Genomic DNA, 24585 nt, shown 5'->3' on the forward strand with positions numbered 1-24585 from the left:
AAAGCCAAACTTCAGATGCACACACAGAAGCTAGGTTTATACAGTCATTTTCTTCATCCTGAATAAATCCATTGCTCATATTTCCAAAGGTATTTCTTGAAAATTACACATCAGACCTATATAACCAAAAGATTGACTTTAAAAGTGATGAGAAATTACCGTAAACATTTACAACATTTACTCAGTGTTATGTGCCTCCCAAGTGTGGAGCTTTAGGGTACATTTTGTCTCATTTTCAGGATTTGCTGTACAGTCACAAGCACTAGAAATATGCTACTAACAAAAAAAAAAAAAAAAAAAAAAAAAAAAAAAAAAAAAAAAAAAAAAAAAGAAAAGAAAAAAAGCTCTCTTTCCTACAAATTAATTTGGTTCTATGAGTTAAAATTTTAAAAATACTTTAAATATCCTGAAACTCCTTCAAAATCCTAAAAGCTGTTAAAAGATTCTATAGCGTTTGGCTAGATATTTTGACATCCTAACATATTCACAGACCTTTGCAAAGCATATCAACATGGACACTTGGTATGGAAATATACAGCCATAGGGAGAATCCAGAATATTTCAAGTCTGGAAAACTTTCAAGGGAAGTTGGTGGAAAGTAATTCATGAAAGGAATTACAAATGTAAAATCTAGGGCTACTGAACCTAAGCACCTCCTGCTTCAGTCTCTCCCTGCCCCTTTGTCGCCTTGCCCAACTCTGTAAGAGTCACAGAGGCCTTTTTCATTTGGGACACATATACTGGGCGAATAAACCTCACTCTCAAAAACTAAAGTCTTAGCAGGTTTTGTCTTTCTGTCTTCTTAACTTATGTAAAAGGATTACTGTGACTAACAAAAAACAGCTGGCTGGGACAGATTATTATTCCAAAAGATTAATTAGCTTTAACCCAGATTTCACTCCTTTCCACGTAATTTATGCAGGCAAATGACAGGAGATCTATGATGTCAATGCCCTTTGAGATACACTCATGGGCAAAGCATTGTTTATAGTTATCTCTTGTCTTGTCTGACATCGCACCATTGCCAGGATCGCCCTCCGAAACCTGCAAAGGACAAGAAAGGAAAAACAGAAATATCATTAGCTGGAGAACAAAATGCAAAGAAAAGCTGCGTAAGATAGCCTTAATTATTACAATAGTTTTCAAACTCACTTAATAAAAGATGTGCATTTGGAATTCAAAAGGTTCTGGGTCTTTTTCACTTCCATGTACAGGAATATACAATTAATTTCAGTGTTTCTTCTACAACAGGGATCACAGCAGCTTTTGCTTATCCCAGGAGAGGGTACATCCACAACAAAGATGAACTTATAGAAAGGGAAGAAACCCAGATGTTTTTTCATCGATTCAGCAGGATCAGGTAAGTTCACCCAGACAGAGATCACAGGCTCTGCTTGAAGGTTGGTAGCAGAGGAAGGAAGGATGCCTCTTTGCAAAACCCACTCCTCAGTCAGAGGCACTGGCTTGATTAGAGCATGCGTTATGCTTGGTCAAATTGGAATAGGCTTAACCTATTTAATTTAATGAAAAGGGTCAATCCATCCTAATAACTCAGAATATGATACATTCCAAATCAAACAAGAAGTAGTTTGATTTGGTAAGTAACGTGTCACTAAGCCACACACATTTTGGCCACAGTCATTAAAACCAGTCTACTACTGATGCAACCCAAATTCCATAATGCATCCTCTTGAGAAAAGACAAAGGGACTTTCAAAACTCTTATAAAAGCTATGTTAATGTTTTCTCAAAAATATTTTATTAATTCAGTACGTTCTGAGGATGATCAAAACAATTTATTTTAGACTTTCCTGTCCAGAAGGTCATCTTTGGTAAATTAACAGTGGCTTACCCTTTGCTCTTCACTAATCATTTGTCATATTTTACAGATGATCCTTCTATAGCCAGATGATATGCTAAAATCATGAAATAGACTGGTACTATAGGAACACTTACTTTTTGTTTGCAATGACATAAATACAGGGATTATAGAATGTGGAAGATTTTGCAAAAAGAGGAGCTATTATGGCCATTGCAGGAGAAATTTTCTTTGGGTCTCCAAAGGAAGACCACAAACACACAATAGAATATGGAGACCATGCCATCAAGAACATTACAATCATCACAACAGACATCTGTAAAACAAGAGGAACAGACATATAACCAGTATTACCTCAAGATGAAGACCTCATAACATAACTTCATAACAAAAGCACATGCAGCTGTGTGAAAACAGATCTATCCTGAATGAAATAATATATGAATAAGCACACCTGACACATTTTGACAGGTTACAATGAAATCTCACTTTAATAGTAGGGGATTTAATAGCACACTTCACTGCCATGTATCTGGCATACGGTCATTTCATTACATACAATCTTCCTTCAAAGTCAGCACTACTGATTATGTTAAATCTCTCCATCAGGAGAGTAGATGACCAGAGACAATTTCACACATGAATTATGACCCCCATAGCAGGACACTCAGGGATGCTATTACAAACAATAAATATGAACAGAGAGAAAAATCTAAGCCATATGTTTAATTAAGCTGTTAATAAAAACATTTCATGTGGCTTAACTATGGTACAGTGAAATAAAAGAAAGTAAATATTCTAGGACCTATACTGAAGGAACCCAGAAGTGTCTGCTTGGTTTAATGAAGAATTATAGCCATGTTCAAGTATCATACTGAGGAGATATCTGATATTCTCTGCCTGTCTATCAGAGGGAACAATCTGGGCATGGTGGGGCTCACACGCCAGAACACAACATGCCACAGCTAAACCTGAACAGCAACAAACTGCGGTAGTGGAGGAGACTCCTGTAGTATCAACTGAGACAGACCTCTCTGGCTTTTGTTAAGGGCACGAATCAATAATGGAAACTGGAATGGAAAGCTCAAATCAAGAGGACAAAACAAACCAGTAGAAAACCAAACAAAACTGCAGGGCTCTTTTTACGTACAGGATTCCCTAGTGCTGTTAATTCAGCCTTTTGGTGATGAACAAAATGAGAAACAAGAAGTAAACAGCTAGTTTGTATGACCTGTTCTAGAGAATAACCAACAAATAAGCAGTGACTCTCTCACAGAAGATTCCTATTTAAATACAAATGCAATACCCATTGATAATAATGTTAGAAATAACACTTTTATTTAGAAGTTTGGTGCACAGAAAGTTTAGAAGATGCTAATTTGTGAAAAGCAAGCAGTCCAAATACACAGAAGGATACTGCTTAGCTCCATAGCTTCAATCTTTTTTTCTTTTTAAACATAACTTTGTGCCTTCAAATGCCAACCCAGAAAAATGTATTTTCTTCACAAACATGAGTCTAAATTTTTAACTGAATCCTCAGTTTCAAGCTTTCTGAAAATTCTTCATAAAAGCAAAATGCTCAATTTATTCTTTGTAGGTAAAAATACTATTTTCAGAATTTAGCAATAATAAAGTTTTCTAAAGAATGTTAAGTTTGCATTGATAAGGAACTCAAAAACATAGGTACATACTCTTCTGTCCAATTCTCTCTCACTTTTTCATCATGCCCAACCATCAATCACATCTTTACACAAAATCAAAGGAGCTAGTGAACTTCAAGATTTCTCAAGGACTCTTGTACATTAAAAGAATGTCCACCTTCCAGGCAGGATACCTCATTTCATGTCATAACTCACATTTGCTTCTGTTTACATAAGAAAGAGATAAGCTCACTAGACTGAAAAGAACAAGGGACTGGAATCACACAGCTTGAATGCTAGAAATGCACTTTCATTCCTAGTTCAAATCAGAGTTGACCAATCCTTTTCAGACCAAATACACCTGGGAACCTAGCAGAAAGCTTAAGGACTCTGCAGGTACAGAGAGTAAAAATTCTTCTAGGGCACCTCTGAGGTATATTTCTGAGGAATGGCAAGAGGGCACAGGCAAGAAAAATTCACAGTGTTCCCAGCCTTTAAAGTAGCTATTCATCTGGAAAGAGTATTAGACCAAAAGTAAAGACTCTAACATTAAAAGTCAAGCCAAGAGTTTACACCAAGGCTCAATTTCAGTTATTTAGTATGAAAGAAAAAGGAGAACACGTTTAAAGAAACCCCCACAGTCATTTACCTTTGTCACATCTACTTGGTCAGACCAATCTATGTTAATGCTCTCCAGGCAGTTACTGCTGGCATATTGTTTCATTGTCCGGGAAACATTGTAATAACAGTAAAACATGACTGTTAAGGGCACAACAAAATTAACAGCAATTACACTCATTGTGTAGGAAACAAAGGACCTGATAAGACAGAAAAACAAAACAGAGTAACTTACAAATAGCCATCCAGGAAAAGTTGCTAAAGAATTTGGTATTTTGCTTTGATTATGAAATTTTATAATAAGCTTTTAAATAATAAGGAAATTTGTCTTTAGTTTTTATTATCAACTACAAGTCTTGCAGTTATGAAGCATGGTTCAATTGTTATGGTTTCTTTTTTTTTCTAGACTTGCTCTATGTTATTTCATTGTTTTAAATTATTTTTAAAAATTAGGCTTCATACTTTAGAAAGAAGTTATGCTCGTATAGTGGTGAATTAAATAATCTTAGACTTCAATAAAACAGCAAAGTTAAAAGAAAGAGTGAAGGGGAATCTTACACATCATTTTTCCTCCAATTTACTGTGCACGTTGCTCCAGTCGGATCGGGAGCGTAGCTAGCCCAGCCTAGAATAGGCATGGAAGCCCAAAAGACTGCATTTATCCAAGCAGCAAGGATTAGAGCTGTATAGCTACGGGTAGTCATTCTTCTTCCTGTGGCCAAGCACATACAATCACAAACAGTTGTCATCTATTGCTTCTTTCCAATGTCAAACTAGACTGATAAGTGGCTTCCAGTAAGCACATAATGGGTTAATAATGACCCTTTCAAAGGTTTACACTCCCAAACACTGTAGCATACCTGTTTCACACTGCTGACTGACATCTCAATTTTTCCAGCCTTTAAAGCCACTTAAATACCATTACCCATTCCAACTCTCAGCATACAGGCAACACCTGATCCTGACCCCATGCCAAAAAGCTTATTATGCAACAGTGCATTCAAGTACATCCTTAGAAGATTGCAGAGGCAGGAATTAACTGTTACAATACAGCTGTGGCAGAGGAGAGAAAAACACCCCCTGTGGTGTTAACCCAATAGTAAAGACACACACCAGCTTGACAGAGGTCAAAACCTCCCAAAGCTAGAGGCTTTTCTTGTGCTTCTGTATGAGGATGTGGCCCTCTAAAGACTGCAAACAGCCGTGAAAATATAACTTATAAACAGAATAACAGCCTAATTGTGAATTTTTTGTTTTGACAAGCAGTACCATCCACGCCAACTAGATAACTTACTTAACTAAGTGTTGTAGGTTCAAATTATACCCAGCACTGACTATGGAGTCATTCATGAGAAAATAATAAAATAAAATCAGATTTTGATTTCTTAGAAGCTCAACAGCAAATGATTTTTGACTATAAGTACAGTACCTATATCAGGCCTGCAGATTGTCAGATAACGGTCAACTGCAACAACAGTGAGCAAACCAATACTCGCCATCCCAAAAAAGATATTTAAGGCAGCATAGATCTGGAATTAAAACAAACAAACAAGAAAATCCTTCCTGAGAAATCTTTCAAAGGTAAAAGCACAAATTTGTGTACTGAATCAAAGGTACTACAACACATCACATTCAGCCAGAGCTCTCTTCCATAAGCAGCATCTTGAAGGAATTAATTCTATGCAGGTAATTCGAAGCTGGCCCATTAAAAAGTAAACCTGCATTCAAAAGCAACCTGCTTGTGTGCACATCAGAAATCCTAAAGGCAGAAGTCTCAAAATCAAAGAAACGCCATACTTCAATAAGTAAATTTTGAGATTCAGAGTTTGGAAGTGTTCACTTTGTGTTTTCAATATATGTTAAGGAAACCCAAAAAGTTTTTGGTTCACCAAAAAGAGTTACAGCTTTAGCAAATATGAGGTTCTGAATTATTACTCTTTCATTTGTTGTATAACTACACTTATTTCACAGATATGGCACACTGATTTACCCCCTTACCCCCATTTTACGTGTGTCAGATCTATTGCAGAGTGACACATGCTTCAATCCCAGTATGCTCTATATGCATCTGCCCCATCATCCCATGGGAAGCCTGACCAGGAAGGATGACAGGGAAGGCTATGTTACCACTGGCACTCCAGAAATACAGAGCCCTGAGCCAGACCACATGCAATCAGCACTTATAATAGGATCACATGACATTCAGGGATCTCAGATCACAGGATTCATTTGGTTTAGGTTGACATGAGTTGTGCTTCAAGTGATCTTAACTCTCAGAGCACTGGCAGTGAGAATTCACATCAACATGAACACACTACAAGTCAGTCCAGATCCAAATATGTTGAAAGTGAAGTTTCCTGTCAAACAGTGACTGAATTTTGAGCTTGAAGCAACTGTCTCCTGAGGCAAGTGATGTCAGATTGTTATAAACATCCAAAATGTATAGTCTTGCTAATGTTTGCTTTGAGACATATTTTCAGCATATGCCTTCACATTACTACCCATCTTCCTGGACACTTAAGCCAAACAGCCTATCAATAATGTAAATTTAAATCCCAGTACACAGTGAGTGAAGGGCATCATCTCTCTGCTATGAAAGTATAATTTTTCCAGTCAGTCTATTCTTAAAAGCAGATGGCTATTAAAACTAGGATAAGTCTGTAATGGAGACTAATAGCCTTGCAGGCCTTCATTTTGGATATCCTAATAGTCCTGTCCAAAAGAACATGTATTTCCAAGGAGAACTCATTAGATCTGTTAAGATCATCATTGAAACATTAGCTACATTCAAAGGCTTTTAACTGTCAAGTAAGTCATCAAATGTGCATGTGCTTCTATAACCATCTTCATCTTGGGATTGAGTTTGTGAGCCTTCTTAAAGCTAATTTAAAATCTCTAGTTGAGATTAAAGTAGGGACTACAAAGTCCCTACTTTAATGTTTACAGATTATAAGTTTAAAGTGAAATTCGTATGAAACACTGTCTCCTGAAACTGTTGACATTACAGAACATCGACTTCAGGTCTACACTCAAATTCTGCATCTCCATTTTACCTCTTAAATGAGCTAACACTAAGTAGAGCTACTACTTATTTGTCAGTTCGCTTTTAAGTGCTCAAATTTTTTCTCTCACTAAATTGCAATACCTGGCATCCAGTATATCCAAATTTCCAGCTTCCATGCAGGTCTGAGGCAGCAGACATGGGGTAACCAATGCTACTAACACCAATGTCAGTAAAAGCCAAGTTGATAATAATTGCATTGGTTGCTGTCCGAAGCTCTTTGTACTTAACAAAGATGCCTAACACAACAATGTTACTGAAAATGCTTATCACTCCTGTAAAAACAGAAAAAGGGAAACTTTACAAAAGATACACAGCAGCCAGTAATACACATGCAGAAGAAAATGCAGCCTATTGCAATATATAAGTCCCAAACAAGCAAGTCAGTCAAGTGCAATTTTGCAAGGAGGATAGACACCCGAAAAGGAGAGAAAAGCTTTTCCAATTAAGCAGCTTTCACTTGGATTCATTAAGTGCCAACAGTGGAGCATTTGCCAAATTTGGGACTTTCGATACAATGACAAAAACCACAGCAGAAGTTCAAATGCATCTAGGATTACACTTCAAACACTCTGGCCCACCAAGCATATTGCTGACTTCCATGATAAAAAAGAATACAGTTGGTGATTGGCAAAAAAAAAATTTGGAGAAAAAAGTTATACACCTAATCTAGCAAGAGGCCCCTGCCAACATCTGAGGTCTTCCATTCTCAGCAGGTAGTTTTCACCAGCATTCAGACAATAATCCTGGGCAAAAGGGATGTAGAAAGTTTGACTTTGGTATCACTATTCTAGCCAGACTAACTCCTCTCTCTGCTCATGAGGTCCCAAAGCTTTGCCAGCCTCAGAGTTGGTTCAGGTTGCTGCAAATTTTATTTTCTAAGCTTTGTCAAGCAGTCTAGGTGATCTGCACAGTCTGTCACAGTGGCATGGCTGGGTCTGCACCAGAGTTGTTTCCTCTACCTGACAAGCTCTAGGGCTGTGTCATAGCCCTGGGAAAAGTCCAGCTCTGGACTGAACTTGCTTCTGCTTCCCTAACCTCTGTATTTTTACACCTTTTTGGTCTGGTTTGACTCAAACTGTGTCTGAAATCTATTCTTAGGCAACACAAAAAATGTCCAGGAGCCAAAGAGTTGTAACAAAGTACTAAAACAGTACTAAAGTTAAAATGTACATTCTCCTCCCTTCACATTCCATCCCTCTGAAATTTGCCTTGTACGTAATGCTCTTCAGGGTGCCCAAGACATTCTTCGGGACTCCATGCACCAGGAAGCTTTTTCTGATCCTGGTGATCCTATATTAAAGCATCCACAACCTCCTTTTCTCCTGTCATTCCCCTTTCCTAGCCAAATCCTACTGCATGACTCCTGGAGTAGTTTACATGGCATTCCCACAAAACACTTTTCTTTATGGTTGTGGTTTTATTATCTTCAGACTCCAGCCTGTTTTAGAGGTATCCAGGGCAAATTCTCATCCTCTAAATTTTTACTAACCCAATATTAATACAAGCTTTAATAAACGGTAAGGTTAAATACTCCACCTTGCACCTCAGCAGAGACAGACTCACAGCCCATATCAACACAATGGAATTCAAACATGTTCAAGCAAAGACAGACATTAAAAAAATAACTTGCAAATAGTAAGAGGAATTTGTAAGTTGTTCATAGATTCCCTAGACTGGTGCAACTGCTACAGTATCACTGAAGCAAATCCTAAACTTACAAACATTTGTATAGCCGGGGCACCTTAAACTGCCAAGTGAATAGTGGAATGTTATACTGCTAAAAGTCTAATAACACATTATCCATGGCAATGCCTCTCTGAATTTTTGTTTTGGTTTAGTTTCTTGTTTGTTTTGGTTTGGTTTTACCTTAAAAGTTTCACCTATGTATTGAAACACTATAGTTTTCATCATCACCAATCTGAGGCATAATTCTGTAAGGAGCTTGAGTGGCTGTCATACTGAATGTGGACTTCCATAAGCAGATCCATCTTCTTTCACAGTCATGTTGGTACCTTTTTTATTATACCTAAAACTCATATTCACTGCAACATTTTATTAATCAGTACCAAAATCCTACATTAAATAAATTCGCTCATCAGATTCAGTAATTTTAAAATCAAATGAGGCAAAATTAACTCTTGGCTATCTCTTTTAAAACTACCAAGCATGTCTGTTCTCAGGTGCAGGCCTCCTGTTGAAGGTCCAACATCTTTTGGCCACACAGATGCCATCAGCTATCATATTCATATATCCACATATTTCAGGAATGACACTGTGATGCTATGTGCTCCTAAAATCAACAAAAACAAGGAGCTGAGGATCTGAACTGAAATGAACATCATAGGAAAAAACACTCACAGTGCCAGTTCTGTCAGCTCTTCTGCTCACAGACAGTATGTCATCTCTTGGGAGAGAGGTAGCAAAAGTGAATTACAAGTTTATAAAATAGTATAGGTTTCTTATGAGGCATGCTTTAACAGATATTACAGCTATCAAGAATGAAATCAGACATACAACAGGACTGTAAACTCAGATCCTCAGGGTGAAGGAAAGATCCTGCTAGACACACTTAAATTTAGTGATTCAGAGTCCAGTCTTAATTTTAAGGAGGGGGAGGGAATCAAACCAAGCCAAAATAGGGAAAAGTGGAAATTGCTAAGCCTATATTCACTTAAAATGTTAGCATCATTTAATCAAATTAATAATAGGGAAAAAATGCTTTTGAGGAGTAAAATTTAAGACTGAGGATGGATTCCATCTTGAATAAAGTGAGAAAAAACATGTAGATATAAGAAATGCTCTCTTCTGTGTTTCTGAGAATCAGGTCAAGTAACTGAACAAAGTTTCTCTGCAAAACAGTTAAGCAGTGCTCATTAGAAGGGCATGAAGCTGGTGAAAGGACCAGAGCAGAAGTCTTACGAGGAGTGGCTGAGGGAGCTGGGGGTGTTTAGCCTGGAGAAGAGGAGGCTCAGGGGGGACCTTATTGCTCTCCACAACTACCCGAAGGAAGGGCGTAGCAAGGTGGGGGTTGATCTCTTCTCCCAAATAACAAATGATAGGGTGAGAGGAAATGGCCTCAAGTTGCATCAGGGAAGAGTTATTTTGGATATCAGGAAAAATTTCTCCACTGAAAGGGTTATCAAGCATTGGAATTGGCTGCCCAGGGAAGTGGTTGAGTCACCATCCCTTGGAGATATTTAAAAGATGTGTAGATGTGGTGCTTAGGGACATGGTTTAGCATTGGACTTGGCAATGCTACATAGTAGCATCAAAACAATGAAGGTTAGGTCCACTTTTAACATGGAATTTACCAGTTAGCATTTTTAAATTATACCAGAGCATTTCAGCACTATATGCAGAAAGATATCCATGAGGAAGTATTGCTTCCGGTATCCCTGTTGTCATCACAAAAATTACATACTGACCACCTCAGAATGCAACACTTAACAATTACTTCCTTCTTAGAACACAAAAGAGAGGCATTCAAACCTTTTAAAAAGTAGCATAATGATGAAAACTGGACCTGGACTTCATTCTTATTTTTAGCCATCTGCTTATTAACACAGTTTAAATTTTCCAGATGTGAGATTTGCTGGGGTAAGCAAATATGTAATAGATCTTACTGTCAAAAACATTTCTCATTAAGAAAGTAAAGTGAAAAATTTACTAGATTCCCCCAATTATAATAAGAAAAAAAAATTAAAACAACCCAAACCCACAAAGTAATCCAACTTTTTTTTTTTTTAAGACATTTAATTACCATGCAAGATTAAGAAAGAAGAGCTGGGTTGATTCTGGCCAATTCCATTGACACTCTATGATCACCTATGGTAGATTTGATCCCTAACACCAAGTGGTCAAAACTATCTGAAAATATCATCTTCTTACATACAATACAATAAATTTTAATCAAAATATAACAGGTATCATACTTATTTGCAGCATCTAATAGATCCAAATAGTTCCAATACCTGCAAATAGTGTGACAGTGTTGCAAAGCATATTTAGCCTTCCAATATTTGACCATTATCCATCTCTACAGCTTCTTTAAAAAAGTCTACTGATATGTGTAGCTGTTCTACAAATTTCTCTAAAGACCTGAAATAAATTATTGTCTTTGCATCCAAAAATATCCTCCTTACCAGAGCAGCAATTTTATACTCACGACTTCAGACAGATATGCTAAATAAAATGTGACCATCAGCAATATTATTTCATATAAATTTAAATTAATATTTTTAAGTATTTTAAAATCTAACTATAACATAGAAAATTTATGGTACGGTCTATTAATAAAATATTGATAAACTGCCTTGATTTGCTGTAACAAAGGTACAGAAGGCTATTTTTAAACACAGTAGGTTTCAGGTTTTGGTTAGGTGGATATTTCATTGCTATAGCACTCAAGGCTTCAGAAAAGCACTATTGAAACAGTTGTGGTTACACAATGAGAAAGTTTTCAAGGCGGAAAAGAAAAAATAATTCTATAATCATTTAGCCAAAGACCACTGAAGTCACAGTGTTTTTCTAACATGTGTCATTGGTGAAAAATACAGCTGCAACTGGAGTCTGCTCTTCTCTGATTAATGACCAGCTCCCTCCCTCTAAGTCACATTCCAACCCTTCCCCTTACATCCCCCTAACAGACACCCGCTCACATGCTCAGACTACACATATATTACTACGAACATGTGGCCCAGGAGAAATCTCAAGATAGCTTCGAGCACATCGCAGAAAAATGCAAGATGTGACAGCTATGCCCTATTTTTATCTCTTTTGCAAGCTGGCAGAAATTAATTCTCACTCTCTTCTATAATTACATATCAACAAAATATACTTTTTGAGATACAACACTGCCTTCAAATATAGAGCAGAAAACTTAGATGTTTCTGCACACTTCAGATGTTTCTGCATATTTCAGTCAGGCAGCTGATTGCTAACTTGTCAGTAAATATGGAGAAAAGCCATCAGACAGTTGTCTAATACAAAATGAAATACCATCACTGTTACTATACAAAATGAGCATTCAGATCTACAAGTTCTATTTTAAAAAGTTATACAACAATTTGCCAATGCTCATACCTGCTGCTATTAAGTAAGCTGCAACTATGTTGTGCTCAGTCTGTGTAAAGGCTGAATGAGCTTCATTGTCACTTTCTGAGGAATTGGATGAGTCATTCCAATGCATTTTCGACAAAAGTGTGTCGTTTATCCTCTGCAATAATTCATCAAGACGAGGAAACACTACAACCCTGTCAGGCAAATTCTTTCATTATTCAACAGACTCATTGAACAATTAAAAGAAGGGGGGTAGGGCGGAGTTCTCCCCACCACTGACAGCTTCCAAGCATGATTTAATTGGACTAAAGTGGAAAGAAGTTTACGCTCCCAATCTAAGCAGGAGATTGTTATTTAAAACAAAGAGCAGCACAGAACTGAATAAATTTCCAACAGTGTGCTTAAACTTCATTCTTACTGCTAAAGAGATTAACTGTCACATGTTCCCAAACTTTTTCCCTCAAACCTGTTGTGCAATCTCAACAAAATCTTTGGAAATCTCAACAAAAGTTGACTCAGTTCAGTTGATCATCAGCCTGGTTTGGAACTAATTCCCATCATCATAGAAAGCACAAAAAACTGCAGTATGACACAAAGACACAAATGTCAGTTTCTTTAAAAAGCAGGATGTGTTTACTCTAAAGCCCATCCCTTCAAATCTTTAAAGACCCACTTCTTCAAAATTCCTTGTTTGAGTTAAGCTCTCAAGCTGACACAGACACAAGAAAAACACATTCCAGTATTTTCTAAAGTGAAGCATTTCAGAAAATTCAATCACTACACTTCTAAAATAGCCTGGTAGGTAGAAAATGATTGTTGAATATGCCTTACAGCCAGAACACCCTCCCTCTCCTAATTGCAATGCCTGTAAGCTTACTTTGGGCAAATTTTCCAAGGCATGTTACTGGGCAGAAAATTACTGGGCATTTTTCAAACACCTAAACAACAGAAGCTCATGTTGTTTTCTCTTCAATGATGAGGTACCAGCACACCAAACTAAAGACCTTTTAAAAAATCCTGCATAAATATTAGCTGCAACAAATCCCTGCCCAAAGAGTTCATATGCAGTATCAGAAACCAGCTGTTTCCCATCAGTCCCACTTCACACAGTTTTTGCCTCCAGTTAGTATTCATACTGGGTATAAAAGTGACAAGGATGAGTAACCAGTAGTTCTTCAGTTGTATGTGGTTCACAGGCAGTTCAAGCAGGTCCCAGGCTAGAGCTGTAACTTACGAGCAGCAGTGAAAGACGCAGTATTGAGGAATACAGTCATCCTATAGAAAGGAAGTATATCTGAATAACTCTCCCTTCCCTAACCTGTCAAACACTCATAGAGCATTCCCTCCCACTCCTCAGCTCTCCAAAACAGACATTCTGCATCTTTCAGCCATTTGAATATAAAAGAACATTTTTATATAAAACTTGTGCAGTCACAACATGTAGTCATCATTACTACACACGATCACGCCACAGTTCTACCAGCAAACATTTTCTTTAATACCCCAGATCTACACTCACTCTTACAGCTCTCAGGGTACTTGTATTATTACAGTATTTTTCTTGTCAGAAGAGGATGAGGCAGGAACAAGGTGGGAGAGATCTAAAAGGAATGATGATCCATTTGGCAAGGAAGCCACTTCCCTAGTGCACCACAGTCCTGCCTCAAAAGATAAAAGCATAGTGATAATCTGATATCTTTGCTTTCCTCCTCTGACACTTTGGCAAGAGTTTCAAAAGCACCTCAGATCTTGCAGCTTCCACAGAAGTCAGCTTGCAATGCTGAATATCTCAGAAAAGCATAGCATCACTATTTTTATTCAGACAGGATTCTAGACGTAGAGTAGCACCTAACGAGACCATAGAAATTTTATACTTGTTGATTAAAACACAACTTTCTGATATGTGCAGTCCATTCTATGTACCATCACATTGTCTCCATCTCTTTGTAAATTTGACTAACTTTACAGCAACTGGAATTGAGAGAAAAGTCAAAATTATAGGCAGACATCATTAATCTAAAAGTATTTTTTTCTACAAAACTGTAGTTCATGAAACAAAGACAAAAAGATAAAAAAAGGAATTAAATATTGAAGTATACAAATAATCCAGAAAGCTGGAACCAGTTCCTAAGCCAGTTAAAATATGTCTTACCACACTACTTATTTATACTGGTATAAGAAAATAAAATCCAAAACCTCAAGTTGTTTTATCCTCCAATAACAGATAGTATTACTGGTGTCAGAGGGGCACTTAATAAACTCAAGTGATGCTTTTCCTTCCCACATGTCTCAGATCAATAGAAAATCACAACTTCTATTTAAGTCCATTCTTCAATTTGTAGGTATCTCTATATATATATACATGTTTGACAATGCAAAACTCATCAAGGGTTTAGCAAGCTGCTTACAGCTTTGTGTAAAATGTATTTCAATCCATGACTGATGAGAGTGGAGAAATGTAACTTCTGCATTAAAAAAAAAAAATAAATTTAGAAACTTAAACCAACCCCAAACCTTTCTTATTTTCGGACATAACCAGGCTACAAACCCACCCCAAACCCAACCCCTCCCACGTTTACTATGCAACCATGGCTAGAGGGCTCTCTAAGGCAGAACGTCCCTTTTCTCATGGATGCAAATAGTTCAAATCCCATGGAAAACAAATTAATAACTTACTTTTTCCCCTCACTCACTGATTTTTACTAGATTTAAACTTTTGTTCAGAAAAGCTTGACTCAAAAGAGATTTTCAGCTGACAGAAGAAAACACCCTGAAAAATACGTGACTCCACAAAGCTTTTTACTTGCCCTCCTTCACACAGTAGCTGTGCCTTTTTTTCTTAGAGACACTACTGGTTTTTGCCAAGATGATGCTTTGCACAACTGCAAATAACTTGCAGTATGTATGTGACAGTCCAGCATTGCTTCAGGCAAATGTCCATAGCTGTGAGTCAGTCCCAGAGAGAATCCTTTCTGTTCTATAATGGTCAGTGCCGCAGACTTAAATCAAAATATCCCAATCATTTTCTGCACTTCATCAAATTTCTCCGACAAAGTAACACAGCAGATCTTATGAACAACATTGAACCATCCTATCCCAGCAACTGCAGAAAACACAAGGTGAATAAACATCCCTCCAAGACAGAGAAAAATATAAATCCAGAATTTTGGTGTGGCAAGGACAAGAAGTTCCAGGTCTTCTGAATACCTTTAAACAATCAGATCCTAGTGATTTACCAGCTGTTATTTTCAAAATCAGCTGAAAGCCAGACCCTATGCCTAGGTGGCCAACACATTCATTTGCGACCACAAACAGGACTTGGTCACTGGATGCTCTGCCCCTGCCAACAGCAAGCATGTGCAGACACTGACAAGTGGAGGAGGAGACAGGCAGGTGACAACACTACTGCTGTGTCCTGGGTGGGCAGCCAAGCACTGAAGTGCACTGAAGCCCACCTGAGTTTCAGAGGAATACTGCAGGACAGCAACCCTCTATGCACTGCTGGAGCAGGTGGCAGGCGAGCTCTTTAGATGATCCAGGCATTTGTCCCAAATGCTGCCAGTGAGGGAAAACCCAGGGAACATCAGTCATGAAGAGCCTGCACTACCACTAACACCTTACCCCACTCTTCTCACTTCAGACTGCACTGTGACTTTTCTTCCCCAGACACCACAGCTACTTGAAACTTCCCACTTCTGCAACACACTTACTTCTGTCAGGGTACTGGTGAGACCCCCTTCCCCCTTCCTATTCTCTGCAGACGCAGCCTAGGATAATTGTAAGCACTTATATAAAACTGGAACATTCCACTTACTAGGATTAGGAGCACAATGACCAAATCATTGGATAGGATCTGAATAAAAATTCAAGACAAGAGAGAAGGTGTCATATAAAATTAGAGAATCTGTATTTTAGTTCATTACAGCATTACACTGCAGACAAGACCTGTCTATTAAGAGACTGAATTTTCATCCATTACAGTTAGCACCTTACATTAGGAGGGCAGGGTCATGTCATGGCACCGAGAAGACAAGGCAGAAGAGGGACTGGATGTGCCTGGCAAACACCATCTTTCCCCACAGTGGAGAAGAAAAAAAAAGGCATATGACAAACACAATAGTTAGTTTCCTCATATTCACACGCAATCACTGAGGACATTCTTATATCCTAACATCCTACAACCTCCAAAAAGATCTAAGATTATAAATTTTCTCTGTATATTAGTATAAAATCCACCCAACATTGTTTGTATGCATAGGCCATACCATAATGATCCTAATGCACTTCTCAGTTGGGACTGCAGTCTGTCCCCTATAATCAAGAGGCCAACCTTCCCTCCAGAGCTGCAATGGATATTGCACTGTAGCCCCTCTGCACACAGATGTCAAAGCCTTTGCTTTGGCCTCGCCGTGCTTCAAGTTGACTCACTGCTCCATCTGCTGAGAGATTCAAAGCATACACATCTTGTCCTGAGCTGCAGGAAGGTGGCACTGACTGCAACCAAACCATCAGCTGTCACAACATGCAATTCAAAAGGGATGTCAGGAGTGTTTTGATACCCCAGGAAAAAACACGTCTCTAAAGCATGCAGTGCGAATAGCAAAGCAGAGCATGAATTTGGGTGTAAGACTGAGGACTATGTTGTGTTAGTCTTCCAAAGTCAGATGAATAAGAAAAGACAATCTGGGTCAGCTGCCCACAACTAGCTACTGAAACATCAGTGAACACAGCACAGCAGATGCAGCTACAAATGACAGAAGCACTGACAACTGCAGCTGACTTGGTCCCTATTGTTCAACTGCAATGTGGTGTGCCTGAAATGCAACCGGTAACTCCTCACATAGGAGTCTGTCCAGTTGAAGGGCAGTCAATGCCCTAGGTCACCTAGGCCTAGCAATGCACAGCAACAAAAGCCTGAACATTCTGAGAATTCTGGATTTAACTGACCTGGTTAAAGCTAAGACTGTAGCAATACCCCGAAAATAATGGGAATCCTTCAGTTCCAGATAGTTCTGTGGCTAAACATTAGACTCAGTTTCTTCTCACAAAACCAGATATAGCAGAAATTCAATGTTTGTGGGGTTTTCTAAGCTGAAGAATATTATTACCTATTATCCTATGCTGCATCTGTTCCCACTTAAGTGAATTCTTTAATATTTTTTTTCCACCTTGTTTCAAGTTTCGTTCCAGAGACTATTAAAACTAACAGTCACATTTGTTAAAATGACCAGTAACTGTCCAATTCTAGTGCTGAAAAACTACCTGTTTCTTTTTGTTAAGCAGAAGGCTAATATAATTCATCTGCCTGGTACTGCATTCATCAATTAAAAAGTGTAACAGTACAATCAGTTCTGAAATGTATTTCTTTTCACATGGAACAAGATGTTCAAAATACTTGCACATACATTATTCTATAGATCCCTTTTCAGAAGTGCTTGGTAGGAGAGTCTATGAAGATACTCCTGGCTTCAGATGAAGTCCAGAGAGATTCTACTTTTTACCCCTTACTTTATTTCCAAAGTTCAAGAGTAGAGAGGTACCCTGGTCTCCTCTGTCCATAAGGAGAGACAGTCACTAGCTTTCCAAAAATCCTAATGCATTCATTTCAAGAGTCCAAAGACTCATGCTGATTTTTTCATGCCTTTTTTTAAGCAATACATAACCAAAAGCACTGTGTGCAGAGGAGCCCAATGATGGGCTATTTAATCTTAGCCCTACACAAGCTCAGAGCACCACAGAGGTGCAGTGCCAGGATATCAAAACCTCAAAAGAAAAAAGCTAAGGGAGTGTGCAACGACAGTTAAAAACCCTTAGCTTTTTAATATACAATTAGGTGACTCAAGTATAGTACTAGTTTGTCTTATTCATTAGACAGCAGCTGCTAAGAAGCACATATCTTAACGCCTTTGGCTTTCATTGAGATTTGTACCAAAAAAAATCACAAAATACACTTTGCTATCTTCCTTTTCTTTTGTACATTATTATGTATTTAAAAAAAAACTATCAACACAAAATATTTAAGTTTAGTTTATAAAAAAAGGTTCAGAAAGGTTGTTTAAAAAGCATGTCCATTTCAGAGCAACCCAGAAGATTCTATATAAAAGGAGGATGAGAACCAGGGATCAGTCACGCACAGGTAACAGGTTCACACTGATGAATGTGCATGTAGTGAACCTGTAGTGTCTTCCTATTTCAATTGACTGTTTACTCCAAACTCCATCACGAAGTCAAGCTTTGACTGCTGCTTGTCAGAAACAAACAGTTTAAGAATAACATTGAATCCTGGCTTAGTTAGAAAAGTGTCCATATATTCTGAGTGGTCTTCAGCTCTTCGCCTGGGGCTACACTCCTCATGTGTTGATCAACAGTCACTAGCTGTAAAAATAATCATCATCTTACAGCTTCAAGTTCTTTATAAAAACAACTTTTTCAGGGTCCTTTACAAAAGTTTTTGCTGGTTCTTCCCTTCTGTAGATGACATGGTAAGACAGCGGGGAGATATTCATGGCTCCATTTTTAATGTCCTCTTCCTATTTTAAGAGGAAAGAAAAAATACACCAAACAGTTCACATCTTAGTTGCATTTAAAGCAAATTAGTTATATACGTAACACTGAATGAGTTGATAGAATAAAGTAATTTATCATTGTTGTCTGTTCTCACAGCCCTATCTAAATGCAAAAATCTGACATGTTCTTATACACACATCGACAAATGCAGAATACTGTGCTTTGGTTTAAGCCACTGGGATGCACTGAAACATTTTACATAAAACTATAAACATCTACAATACATTAAAAATTACAACATTCTGTTTAATATTTATAAGCTTTAGAAATCAGGAGCCATTCTTATTACTGAACAGTAAAAACCACACACTCACCCCGAAAGCCTCCTCCACCACCTCTTCCTCCTCTGAATCCTCCTCCTCCACCTCTGCCTCCTCTGAATCCTCCTCCTCCTCCTCTTCCTCCACCTCTTCCTCCTCCAAATCCTCCTAAACATAAGAAAGAAATTACCCTTTGAGAAGCATATTCTTTGTTATGCATAACAATTTATTTCATTGACAGCTTCTGAAAGGGAATGAACAACAACAAAAAACAGAAACTGTCAGTTGCTGGACAGTTACCAGTTCAATTGTCTCTTCTAGGGACCATCTGCAGCATTTTAGGTATTGTTTGATATCTGATATACCATGTCCAAAATACTAAAGACACTAACAAAACTCCACAATTAACTTCTTTCACAAGAGCACAAAACTAACTACATATATTAACCAGTAATTGATTACAATTATTAATACTTATTATTTATTAGTTCAAACAAACAAACCAAACCACTTTGAAACACTTGTGCCCTGCTGCAAAGGGTAGGGTAGGGAGAACAGACAAGAAACTGTGATGTAAGAAAAAATAAACTCCAGCTTTAACTGCAGAGTAAGTACAGGGCAGATGATGTTCAAAAAGCAGAGGATGAGATTCACCAGGTGATTCACTCCTCTCTCAAACACTGCATTTCAAGTATTTTGATATCCAGACTGGATTTTTAGAACATAAGGATAAAAAGCTGTTACACAGTGTCCAAAGGAGGGCAACAAAGATGGTGAAGGGCCTTGAGAGGAAGCTGTATGAGGAACAGCTGAGGGCACTTGGTCTGTTCAGCCTGGAGGAGAGGAGACAGAGGGGAGACCTCATTGCAGTCTACAACTTCCTCAGGGGAAGTGGAGGGGCAGGCACCTTCTGTGGTGACCAGTGACACGACCCAAGGGGATGGTCTGAAGTTGTGTCAGGGGAGGTTTAGGTTCGATATTAGAAAAAGGTTCTTCACCCAGAGGGTGGTTGGGCACTGGAACAGGCTCCCCAGGGAAGTGGTCACAGCACCAAGCCTGAAAGAGTTCAAGAAGCATGTGGACAACATTCTCAGGCACACTGTGTGATTCTTGGGGCTGTCCTGTGCAGGGCCAGGAGCTGGACTTTGATGATCCTTGTGCGTGCCTTCCAAAGCAGAATATTCCACGGTTCTATGACTCTAAACATACTAAAAGTATAGATTTCACTGACAGTTTTGAGTGTGTATAATCTACAACCTTTTACCACAAGTTTGCTTAGTAGTCACACTTTCTGTCTTTGATATAAATCAGCATTCTCTCCTCCCTATGCATTGGAGCTGTTATTTAGCCATTGGTCTTGCCATTGGAAAGATATCACTGTCTTTTCTATTGAGTCAAACAGAAACATGAGTAACGTTTTTCTTTGCAATATCGCTGTTGATATTCAGGTACTCAACAGCAGCTTTAAAAAACAAAAGAACACAAATACCCCACAAAACAAATGAAGAAAACAAGATATGTCATCCCAAATAACTCAAACATTCTGCAACTTCCATTCTTGGGATCTTACCTCTACCACCGCCTCTTCCTGCCCCACGTCCACCACCACGTCCTCCTCTACCACCTCCTCTGGGAGCACCTTTTTCTCCAGGGGGCCTTGGCAAAAATCTCTGAAGAGGTAGTAGCTTTGCTGGATCAATGTAAAACTGTAGGAAGAGAGTTACATTAGGCTTTCAAAATACCAAGACCAAAAAGCACATTAATATCTCCCTTTACAAATACCCACAATTTCCTCTTACCCCTTTATGTCAAACTGTTCTCTGCAAATAGCCAAATACAGAAAGCACACAAGAAATAAATCACAGTGTTATAAAGTTACTAAAATATAGATATTTGTGTGATTTTCTTTTGTTACATCTTTTCTTGTGGGGCAGGGAAAAAGAACAAGACAGATACAAAACTGAAAAGTAAGAGGAAATAAAAGACTGTTTACAAAGGCCAATCAGCTTTTAAAGTTATTAAAAATTTAATAAAGCTTTTATTATTTGCTGACATAGACGAGATTTATCTAACTGATGACATACAGTAAAATGCTGTTATTGAGATTGGCTCACCTTTTGCATTTTTTTAAATGAAGAGGCTTTCATGTTCTCAGACAGTTTCACTGAAAAATACTGTTAGTTTCTTTAAGGAGCATAGCAGTAATAAAACATTAGAAATTTTGATTTTTATTATTATGCAGAAGGCATATTCAGACATTTTCTAAATTAGTATTTTCTAAATTAAGCTAAAAATCATCACAATTGTAACTTAAAGATCTGCAGAAACTGTAACCAATTTCTCTCAAATTTTTTAATAGCTACCAATACGGTATTTTGTGGTAAAATAATTTTTTCCTTCCATGTATTAAGGCATACCGAAGAACACAACAGTGCAAAGAGTACATAAAATCATAATTTTAAAAACCAAATTAGCATAGCAAGTGATGAACCCCTTAGCCTCAGGGTGACCTCAAGGCTTATCTAGAATAATTCACATGCTGCAGGGGCTCTGCTAGTGCTGCTGCTGCTGGATACCTGGCTGTGGGAAGGTAAAAGCCAGCAGGGACTGCTGGACCAATCTCATGCCCAGCCTCATCCTACAGGGAACTGGCAGACTGTAATCCCACAAGGACTCTTGTACAAATCCTTTGGCTCTCCAATATGCAAGGACTTAGGGATGCAGTTCCTAAGATCAAAAAGAGCTGCTGGCCAACTCTGCTTAATTAAAAGTGAAGATTAAATGGGGAAGCAAGGAGCTGCAAAATCCAGCGATGTATTTGCTTCATATGTTATTGTAGGAAGAAAACAAGTCTTTGCAATTCAGGCAATTGTCATACAAAAAGCAGATCTGTTAATTATTACAGAGCATGAAAGTGCTTTAAAACCTGCATGTTTTACTTCATATTTCATGTGGGAGAGGAAAATGCATATAACTGGTGACTGATGCTCAACAAACCAACACAGGCTGTCTTACTGCCATGTTATAGGGTTACTCCCCCAGGCATCCCACTTTTCTCATGGATTCTGTCAATCTGGCAGTGACAACTGAATGGGCCCAGTGTCTGTGTCAATAAGCTTGCTTTGACAGAGGACATCCCAGCACAAGCCCACTTTTAGTAATAAACTGGATAATGAGCAACAGGACATCCTAGCATAAACTCACTTTATAATTAAATAATGAGCTGGAGTATGACCAAGGTCCCCTAATGCAGAGGGAAAAAAAATCCACACCCTTGATCCAACTCTGTTATGGGTGAGTAACCTATAGCAGAAAATTTGGTCAGTTAGCTAGAAAAAGTAACAACTTAAACCACCATGGATCCAAAACACAGCCCCAGTACTGGTACTGAGTGAAAACCTCTGCCTGACTGAAAGTACTCTGTCATATCAAAAAGGTTTTAAGACAGGCACTTAATGTGAATGAGCACCTATTGACATTAACAGTCGCAGCCAGACTTGTGTCTGTCCACATATAACTGATAGCCAAGCTCTGAACGATTTTAAAATCCTAGAGAAATCTCATTTAATATCCAATTCACTTTAAAAAAAATAAATACTGCATATCACACATTTTTTGAAGGATACAAAATCTCTCAGCTGTCCAAAGATTTCATCCACTTTGCCAATCTGTTCTTTATTATCCAAGTACACTGGTGCATTGAAATAAGGCACCTTGTTTTCTTCTGTTTTGCACTTACAAACAATGTCATCTTCACAGGGATGCATGAACTCTCCCAACACTGAAATAAAGAACAAACAAGCTAAGGATTTGGACCAGTCATTCTAAATTAAACAAATATAATCCCTCCATGTAACTTACAAACTACCCTTTCTGGAGGGCCCTGGTCATATCCTCCTCTGTTGAAGCCTCCTCTTCCACCTCCCCGTCCAAAGCCACCTCGTCCGCCGCGATTAAAGCCACCTCTGTCACCGCCACCTCCTCCACGGTTGAAGCCACCACCTCCTCTTCCTCCTCCACCTCCTCTGCCACGAAAAGACATCCTCTACTGCCTCCTAAATTGTGGACAAAAATCAGTTGTTTTAAATGCAAAAGATATCTCACATTTGATTTGCTGTACAAACTCAAGCCTCCTGTCAGGAGGCTTGTTAATTTAGAGGCTTTGTTAATTTAGTTGTTAGTCCTTTTCAATACTCACTACAAACGTGCTATGGTTTTAGCCTGTGAAAAATCAAGTTTACAACTAAGATGTAATCTACTGCAACACCTATCTGCAAAAAAGTGACTAGCAGTGATTAGCATGTTCTTCACTGGTCTGTATGAGGGTTGAACATGACACTTTCCAACTCCAGGAGAAGACTGTGCAGCTCTCCAGCCCCACAAAGGAGTGGCACAAAGTGAGAACATCACAGAATCATAGAATGGTTTGGGTTGGGAGGGACCTTAAAAATCATCCAGTTCTAACCCCACCTTCCACTAGACCACATTGCTCAGGGCCCCATCCAACCAGGCCTTGAACATTTCTGGAGATGAGGCATCTACAACTTCTCTGTTCCAGTGTCTCACCACCCTCACAGTAAAGAATTTCTTCCTAATATCCAATCTAAACCTACCTTCCTTCAGTTTATGGCCATTTCCCCTTATCGTACCCCTACATGCCCTTGTAAAAAGCCCCTCTACAGCTCTGGTGTGGCCTCCTTCAGGCACTGGGAGGCTGCTGTAAGGTCTCCCCGGAGGCTTCTCTCCTCCAGGCTGAACAGCCCCAGCTCTCTCAGCCTGGCTGCAGAGGAGAGGTGCTCCAGTCCCCTGAACATCTTGGTGGCCTCCTCTGGACCCGCTCCAAAAGCTCCACGTCTTTCCTGTACTGGGGTCCCCAGAGCAGGATGCAGCGCTCCGGGTGGGATCTCAGCAGAGCGCAGCAGAGGGGCAGAATGCCCTCCCTTGCCCTGCTGCCCACGCTGCTTTTAATGCAGCCCAGGATGTGTTTGGCTTTCCAGGCTGTGAGCGCATATTGCCGGCTCGTGCCCAGCCTCTCATCCACCGGCACCCCAACGTCCTCGGCAAGGTCTGCTCTCTCGTCTGTCCACCCCCCAGCCTGTGGCGGTACCGGGGGTCGCTCCGGCCCTTCCGCTCGGCCTCCTTAAACTCCGAGAGGTTCCCACGGGCCCCGTCGCTCGGGCTCGGGCGCGCACCCGCAGCGCCTCACAGGGCCTGCAGCCGGGGCGCGGGGCCGCGCGGGCCCCTCCTGGCGCCATTCCCTGAGGAATGACAGACAGACAGACAGACAGACAGACAAACAGACGGACCGGGCTGTACCTGCACGTGCGCACCGTCCCCGCCAGGAAACCGCCCACGCTGCCGGAAACGCGGCTGCCGCCGTAAGTGGGCGGCACCGGTCGACCGACACTGTCGCAAAAGCAACTGCCAAACGCTGGGAAAATTCTCAACACTAACCGTGTAAAAGGAGCTTGTGACACGGATGAGCGTGTAATGGGCATCACACGGATAGGAGGGCTTCTCCATATACACATTGTACATAAAAGCATTTGTCCTTCACAAT

The 24585-nt window shown here is 39.3% G+C and overlaps 2 protein-coding genes across 3 annotated transcripts; both read right to left on the minus strand.

The window, feature by feature from the left end:
• Positions 1-679: 679 nt before the first annotated feature.
• On the minus strand, positions 680-12461 carry RRH (retinal pigment epithelium-derived rhodopsin homolog). Its single transcript, XM_008933184.3, has 7 exons — positions 12223-12461; positions 7222-7412; positions 5506-5605; positions 4635-4788; positions 4108-4276; positions 1956-2134; positions 680-1044 (listed from the first exon to the last, which is right to left on the minus strand). Exons 1-7 carry the CDS (start codon positions 12326-12328, stop codon positions 939-941), a joined length of 1005 nt encoding a protein of 334 aa, XP_008931432.2. The 5' UTR covers positions 12329-12461; the 3' UTR covers positions 680-938.
• A 5751-nt stretch (positions 12462-18212) lies between these two features.
• On the minus strand, positions 18213-24398 carry GAR1 (GAR1 ribonucleoprotein). Of its 2 annotated transcripts, none has more exons than XM_018072270.2 (7): positions 24342-24398; positions 22887-23080; positions 22652-22806; positions 21140-21199; positions 20596-20731; positions 19080-19193; positions 18213-18728 (listed from the first exon to the last, which is right to left on the minus strand). In XM_018072270.2, exons 2-7 carry the CDS (start codon positions 23065-23067, stop codon positions 18715-18717), a joined length of 660 nt encoding a protein of 219 aa, XP_017927759.1. In that variant the 5' UTR covers positions 23068-23080; positions 24342-24398; the 3' UTR covers positions 18213-18714. The 2 variants fall into 2 exon arrangements, with proteins under 2 accessions (XP_017927759.1, XP_017927766.1); XM_018072277.2 differs by lacking the exon at positions 24342-24398 and adding an exon at positions 23224-23363.
• Positions 24399-24585: the final 187 nt, after the last annotated feature.

The sequence above is a fragment of the Manacus vitellinus genome, unplaced genomic scaffold, assembly GCF_001715985.3.
Source record: "Manacus vitellinus isolate BGI_N305 unplaced genomic scaffold, ASM171598v3 scaffold_0_pilon, whole genome shotgun sequence".
NCBI lineage: Eukaryota > Metazoa > Chordata > Aves > Passeriformes > Pipridae > Manacus > Manacus vitellinus.

What these genes read in the sequence shown, in the direction of transcription:
- RRH (XM_008933184.3), bottom strand. Translation starts at nt 12,328, where the DNA reads ATGCATTGGAATGACTCATCCAATTCCTCAGAAAGTGACAATGAAGCT. An exon ending in TTGGATATACTGGATGCCAG is followed by an intron (nt 5,606 to 7,221) that starts GTATTGCAATTT and finishes TTTTAATTCCAG; the next exon opens with ATCTATGCTGCCTTAAATAT. An exon ending in TATGTCATTGCAAACAAAAA is followed by an intron (nt 1,045 to 1,955) that starts GTAAGTGTTCCT and finishes TGTCCTTTGCAG; the next exon opens with GTTTCGGAGGGCGATCCTGG.
- GAR1 (XM_018072270.2), bottom strand. Translation starts at nt 23,067, where the DNA reads ATGTCTTTTCGTGGCAGAGGAGGTGGAGGAGGAAGAGGAGGTGGTGGC. An exon ending in CCCTCCAGAAAGGGTAGTTT is followed by an intron (nt 22,807 to 22,886) that starts GTAAGTTACATG and finishes TCTTTATTTCAG; the next exon opens with TGTTGGGAGAGTTCATGCAT. An exon ending in AGGAAGAGGCGGTGGTAGAG is followed by an intron (nt 19,194 to 20,595) that starts GTAAGATCCCAA and finishes TCTTATGTTTAG; the next exon opens with GAGGATTTGGAGGAGGAAGA.